The sequence below is a fragment of the Solanum lycopersicum genome, chromosome 7 (assembly GCF_036512215.1).
Source record: "Solanum lycopersicum chromosome 7, SLM_r2.1".
NCBI lineage: Eukaryota > Viridiplantae > Streptophyta > Magnoliopsida > Solanales > Solanaceae > Solanum > Solanum lycopersicum.
The window spans coordinates 9,931,898-9,939,634 of record NC_090806.1 but is presented as its reverse complement, the minus strand read 5'-3'; the positions used below and the strand labels follow the sequence as shown (position 1 = coordinate 9,939,634).

The 7,737-nt window shown below is 30.0% G+C and overlaps 1 protein-coding gene across 1 annotated transcript; it reads right to left on the bottom strand.

The window, feature by feature from the left end:
• Nucleotides 1-292: 292 nt before the first annotated feature.
• On the bottom strand, nt 293-5,629 carry LOC101261426 (pectinesterase/pectinesterase inhibitor PPE8B). Its single transcript, XM_004242853.3, has 3 exons — nt 4,960-5,629; nt 2,215-2,826; nt 293-1,236 (listed from the first exon to the last, which is right to left on the bottom strand). Exons 1-3 carry the CDS (start codon nt 5,273-5,275, stop codon nt 539-541), a joined length of 1,626 nt encoding a protein of 541 aa, XP_004242901.1. The 5' UTR covers nt 5,276-5,629; the 3' UTR covers nt 293-538.
• Between the last annotated feature and the right edge of the window lie 2,108 nt (nt 5,630-7,737).

Sequence of the window (7,737 nt, the reverse complement as noted above, 5' to 3'; positions counted from 1 at the left end):
GGATGTTACATGAATGAGCATAGAAATATAAATCCTAACAGCTAAAAACAGTGATTACTCTATCAGGTTTATCGTTGTTTTTCTACCTAGAGAGAATGGGCTTTTGCTATTTTAAAAATTCTGATATGCAAAAACTTGTTTGTGTCAATGGAGAATAGACATATTATTGCATAGCACAAATTAAGGGAGTACAACTCTCCGTCAAGTTTAAACCAAAAAGAAAAATTAAAACGGAGTAACATTTTGTTTAGAATATATAATCGTCTCTTAAAAAAAATTCAAAGTGATGAAATCAGGTCCAACTATACGAATTAATCATTTCAGATGAAAACTCTGCACAAAATTCAAAAGTTATTAAGTCTCATAATACATAGTTCATCCAGAGTGTCCGAATATCTTAATTAATCACGCATTAAACGTGTATTTTATACTTGATCTATATAGACGTACCAGTAAAAACGATAGAAATAGAAAGAAAAATCGCCCAATGCATCCAAGAAAAAAAAATGATGTTACATGTCCATAGATATCAGTAACTTTAAACTGCTAGACCAGCGGTATACTTAACTCCCGTAGGAGGTAACCATGAGTTCCCCAAAAGGAACTGAGCAACGGTAAAATTACTAGCCTGTGATGAATCATTGAGCAGATGAAAACCAGGCCAATTAACTCTACCGCCCAAACCGGCGCCAGGCCCATAATTTTGGTACTCTGCGTAATACAATGTGTCAAGTGATGTATTTCCGTTCCATTCTAACCAACCTTGAGGTCTAATTACATTACTCATGTACGATTGCATGATCACTGTTCGCGAATACGTCTTCCATGGTCTTCCAAGATACGTATACGTAGAATTGAGTGAAGTTAATAGATCCGGTTCACCAGATATGTTACAAAATTGAATCGTGAAACCTGTTGTTTCAGCAATTTCTTTTCGACCTTGTGCTGTGATTGTGTTTTTCTGTTGTGACAATCCTTTTCGTGCTAATATTTGACAGTTTTGAAAAATAGCTGTACCGTCTCCAAAAATGAAATCGACTGTGCCAGTAATTGTACAGTCTCTGTAGAATTGACGCATTGAGTGGGCGTAGAGAGTGTCTTGGTAACCCCTCACCGCGCATCGGAACAAGACCGATAAATCTGAGTCGGAACGAAATGCTACTGCTTGGTGCTTTTCGGGTCCTGATGTGTTCTCAAATGTTATGTCTCGGGCTATAAATCCTTGACCTTTTACCGCTGCATTGCGTTCAGTAACGGAATCAAAAATTTGACTAAAGACATAGTAAATATATTTTGTTATTTAACAATTTTTGTATTATAATTTTTACTTAAAAAAATCCAAACTCAAACTCGTTGACTTAAAAAAAGGACATATATGCATATGATAAAAAGGAACACCGACATTTTAATTAGGTACGTAACTTTGGATGAATAAAATCATTTTTGAAATTTGCATTTGTCTTATTATAGTAATAATAGTGGGTAAGAGTTAGATATATAATAACAATGTAAAGATTAAATTTATGAATTAGTTTATGTTATTTTTATCTTTCTTTCTTTTTTTGACTAAAAATTATTTCACCAAATTCTGATACAACCAAAACCCCTGTCTTCACTTTTTTTTTTTTTTAGATTTATTTTGTTTTTAATAAATCCTAAAAAAATCATAATATACCCTTATTTAAATTATATTTCAAGTTTAAGTAATATTTATATATTTTAAATAATAATTTAAATTCTAAATATTATTTTTAAAAGTTATGATCAAACACAAGAACAAGACCAACTTTAAAAATTTCAGATGAATAATTTCGTTTTTTTAGTTGTAACATCAACTCAAGCTTTTATTTTGACTAAATGTATAGTAAAAATAATTAATTTTAATTATTAAAAATATTTAAAATATAACAAAATAGTCATCAATTTTATGATATTAAATGTATGATATTAAAAAGTTTAAATAAAGAATTTATTATAATATATTACATTATTTATTTTTTAAAATTGAAAAAGTAACAAATTTGCAGACATACCTTTATGGGCCATGTTTAAAAAAGCAGAATAAACAGTGATATTTTTATAAATATTATTATTATCATGCGTCCTATCAAATATTAAATAAAAGTGGGGGGATTTTTGAAATATTGAGTACATAACTCCACGTGAATTATGATAATAATAATAATATGACAATAAATGAAAATGAAAACTTACCAAAGGTTGCAGATCTATAAGTGGTCCATCCATCAATAAAATTTCTATTCCCAGAAATAATAGTAACATCAATTCCATCACCAATCATCATAATATTCCATTTTTTCTTGCTAATCTCCACATACTCTTTATAAATTCCCTTCTTAATATATATCACAAATCTTTTTGTACTCAATTGTGGTGCTGCGTCTATTGCATCTTTAATTCGGGTAAAATTACCAGTTCCGTCAAGAGCTACTACAACGTCTGTAATTACTCCTTTAGTCGAATTTGATGCTTGCAATAACCTTCTATCTTTTCGTTTAATCCACGAAGGGAATAAGTTGTGATCTTCTTCATTTGACGTTAATTTTCTTTCTCGGGAGAATTGCCACGGCTTCCCACGTTTGGCATTGGCCTCAGAGGGGAAGACGTTTTTCCTAGAGACGGGTCGGACCATAAGAAGAATGTTGCGGACTAATGATGAGACTTGGTTGAGATTACCCGCAACCAAATTCTTGACTAGTCCATTTGTACCCTCGAATCCTTCGATGCATGTATCTTGATTAATTAATGCTCCGCTTAAATAATTCTTCAAATCTGCACTTAGATTACCTGTACTGTTGTTTTTTCCTGTCCCATCGTACCACAAGTGTTGTTAAAAATATACTAATCTTTATGTTTTGAAAATAAGTAATTAGTAGGAAAAAAGGTTTAATTTACATTTTTACTTTTGCGAGTAAAAATTGAGATATCCCATGAAATGACACACATCTACTACTACAATAGGTTAGGTAGTTAATCATGCTTTGACATTTTTTTTATTCTAAAGATGAACCCAACAAATTTGAAAATGATGTGTGTATATACACATATATATATATTCTTTTGGGCAAATTGGTAGCATTTGGTACGATCTATACAATAATTAAACTGGATAAATTTTCATAAGAAATTATCTAAAAATATCATTTTTATTTCTTTTAGGACAAGAATATTATTCAACTATTTTTGTTTTCCTCAATTGGGACTATTAGACTTAATTTTAAAGTGGTGATTTTAACATAAATTTTTCTCAATGAATTGGCCAATGATTTAAAACATGACTTAACGATGTTAAATAATGACAAAAGTCTCACATCGGTGATTAATGAGATGGGTGGACTCCTTATAAGGCTTGGGCAATCCTCCTCCCTTTGAGCTAGCTTTTGGGGTGTGAGTTAGGCCGAAGACCTAGTTTCACATGGTATCAAAGCAGGGCCCGTCTTACCCGATGTTGGGGTCGCCAAAATTAAAATTGTTCACGCACCAGATGCTAAGCACTGGGCGTGAGGTGGGGTGTTAAATAATGACAAAAGTCCCACATCGATGATTAATCAGATGGGTGGACTCCTTATAAGGCTTGGACAATCCTCCTCCCTTTGAGCTAGCTTTTGGGGTGTGAGTTAGGCCTAAGACCTAATTTTACAAACGACTTTAAACAAGAATTTCAACTGAATATTGATTTTCTTTAGTTGCCCCTATTAATTATTATGATATGACGATTGTGAAATGATTTTTGGTTACTACACCATGACTTATGATATGTGGATTACTATGCAAGATGACTTATTATATGTTCCACTGATTTATCATGATTGCAAATTTTGTGTTTGGATTACTCATTGGGAAGATGATATTCAGCTAAAAAGTATATATTTTGAGTACAGTATGGCTTTCATTGAATCCAAACCTTAGTCTTGGCTTTAATTGAATCCAAAACTTAGTCTGGCAGGTAAGGTAGTTCCTCTAGTTTGTATCAGTATACAAGGGCACTTTTACTCATAGATATATTATTAATCATATCCTAGTTTTTGTTGATTTCTAGTCACTCATGAACCCCAGCGGGCCCTTACTAGTTCCTCCCCGCCCACATGCCTCTGATTTCAGCTTTTTCTATTTATATTTTGTTTGACTAAAACAATTTCCTACTCATCCTAAATTACATAAATACTCGATATAAACATCTTTTATTAGGCGATTTTCAAACATAAGGTTCATAAAAAGAAGCGATGATAATATAACTTATAATAGAACTTAAAAAGATGCCCTAATATGAGCAGAACTAATTCAAAAGAGCATAAAAATGAGGATTGGAGCTAAAAACTTTTTATACGTGGGAGGTTCCAAGTCCCAACTCAAAACAGTCAAAAGTAGTACTCCCTCGGTCTTTTATTTATTTGTTAAATATTTTATAGTTTCACTTTTTCAGTTGTAATTTTTACAAATAAGAGAAAAATAATATCTTTTTCTATTATATTCTCAACTTATTAACGTTGAGTATGTTTTTAAAAAACACAATGAATAAATTAGTCTGAAATTCTATTTATTAATAAAAATAAAATAATATTATTATTTTATAATAGACATGTCAATTCAAAATTTAACAAGTAACCGTGAATAGAAGGAGTAGTAAACTTGTAGTACTCCAATAAAGCGTAAAACAGGCCAAAAAGATAAAAGTAACAAAGACAGACACCTAATTGCAAATTAAAGTTTTAAAGCAAGCATCTCAAAAAGAGCACAAAAAATTAAGTGCATTAACCTTTTCCTAAAGTGCATAACACTCATAAAAAATGAACAAATTAAAGATGCTCGTATCTAATATTCATATTGAAGTCTATTAAATTTATATTTCTATTAAAAGTCTCACATTAAGGATGAAATCTTTGATTAAGAACGAAAAAATACTTAATACTCAAGTAATATAGATAGATAAATAGATACCTTTGGGATTCTGAGTAGCAGTAAGAGTCCAAGTAAGTTCATCTGCTGAGAGATCCAAGAGATCAAGACAATCAGAAATGGCATTCGAAAGTCGAAAATCGCCAAAAAAGCTAGCAAATTTTGACACTAAAGAAGTGACTTCACGAACAATGTTGATGGTAGACTTAACAGAACCCAAAAACTCAGATGTTGGCACTTGCAAACATTCTGATTGAAAAAAATTGTCATCAACAGCATAGCTTATCAAAGGACAAGTAGTAGTTAGACATAAAAGTACCAAAATCAGTACTTTACAGAATAAATTACCCATAATCATTAAAGTCCTACACTTAATTAATTTTTAATAATGAGCATGCATATGCATGTAGTTTAATTTTGGCTAGTGAGACTTATGGATAAAAATTATTTGGTTGATAATAATGAATTAATTAATAAATATATAGAAAGGGGGGAAGTGGAAAATTTATTGTTGTGGTTAGGGGGCAGGTGAGAGCATTGATGAAGATTGGGGGCTGATGGAAGAGATATATATATATAAGTAGAAGGGAACATGCATGGGTTTAAGACACTCACCTCTTGTGTTGACCTATTAGTATATTTCATCAATTCCTTTTTATCTCGAGGAGTTAGGTATAGATTTATGGGTTTGAAGGAATTTAATTATTTTGTATAGTTTTATATTTGTATTAGAAAATTAAGCAAATATATATACATATTAATTAACTTGTGAACCTACCACAATAATTGATTGACAGCTCAGTATTTAAAGAGCGCGGTGAAAATGATTTCACAATCGTATTGTGGGTTCGAACGTCACTGGCTATCAACGAAAAATTCTTTTTTTTAAAAGGAAGAATGTTTTGTAATATTTATTTGTTCATTATATTAAAAATAGTACGTTGTCAATAATGTTTGTCCAGTTTAAAAAATCAAGAATTAATTTATCATTTTCTATCTATTTTACCTCGTTATTAATTACTAGTTAGTATCTAATACGTTCACTAAAACCTTAAATTTAATACATTCAAAAGGTTAATATAGTAATATTTATGCTATTATTTATTATTTCTTAAGGTGTATGTCAATAATGAATAACTGTTGAATATATTGAAATAAAATTTAAGTAAGAAAATAAGCTTTTTGAAATGTATGGCTTAAAACATTCCATAATTATTCGCATGGATATAAATCATGTAACTAAGAGTAAAGTTAAAAAACTTAAAGTTAATTGTTTTCAATTATAAAAAGTAATACAGTCTAAAAAATGTGTAACATCAATTGAGACTCTTTCTGTGTTTATTTTATTTGTCATTTATAATATATAAAAAAAAAGTTATTTTACTACATTTTTTAAAAAAATTCATGGTTTACATATTCTTTACATTAATTATTTATTTCGTAAATTATTTTTTCAGAGTATAATATGAAACGTCAATTAATAAAAATTAATAAATGTGTCAAAGAACACAGGGGCGAAGGGTGTCGGTGACATTGCACCTTAGATGATATTTTAGGACGGTGGTAGGACAACTTTCATTTGATGCTGAAACGTAACCACTGCCTTCCATTTGTACGTCCCCTTAATGTTTCGACAATTAGGGTGTATCATGTGCTTAAAAATGTGTTTTTGAAAAATAAAAAGATATAAATTAAAAAAATATTATTTTAAAAATATTTATATATAATCTATAAATATTGATTTGGGTTATGAATGAGGGGGGTGTGAAGGTAGATGTCACGTCCCGTCACTTTGTCAGGTGTGAAGGTAGGTGTCACGTCCCGTCACTTTGTCTGATAAATTTTACATTCGGATGAGGGCAAAATAGTCTATAGAGAACTTTAGAAGCCCTTAGATACTTGAAAAGGCTTTGGAAAGTCGTAGAATGCCTTGAAATTCTCTAGACTAGAAGAAAGTTCTAAAAGATAAACTAAATATTTTCTTGGAAAGCTTTAGAATTTTCGAAAATTAGTAGCATAACATGTAGGCTTGGGGAAGCGTTAGAGTGGCATATTTGAGGTGCTTAGTCGTAGTTTTTACGTGGAGAGGGTAGAAGTAAGGGAACAGAGAAGTAAGGGTAGTGTTACTTTTTATTATGTGTTGGTTCAGGTATTCCAATGATGCTTATCAGCATGTGTTATTTGTATTAATATTAATTTTAATATATCACTTGACATAGTCTGGCTGTAGAATTAATAATACTTAATAAGTTCTAAAGACAATGATCTCAAACAATTTCCATGTCTCGTTTCCTTATTCTCTCGTATAAATTGTATTTCTTAGTTGTTGTTGTACTTATTTAGACTAGTTCTTTGAAGGTGTTAGTATGTTTCTTGTGAAATAACTTTGGCAGTCTTGAATCATTTTCACCATATATGAATGCTAATTTTGTAAAAAAAAATAAAAAATAAAAAATTATCCAATGCATGCATGTTATTTTTATTACATCAAATCAAACACGACATATGAATAGTATGAGTACAATTAATATAAATATACTATCATTACTATATCAAAAATAATCTTTAACGACAATAGCTTAATTATCATTGAATATATAGTTTTAACGGCATTTAGCACTATTTGTATATCTTTTAACGCCTTTAGCGACATTGAATCCAATAATAATTAATTAATATCGATAACGACTTTAACATTCTTTATTAATATGTATATTTATTACCGTTAAATAATAATTTTATTGTAATGCATAAACATTACTAATATATTCAATTCAACATATATATTTTAATACACTCTATCAAAAAACTCCGAAAATT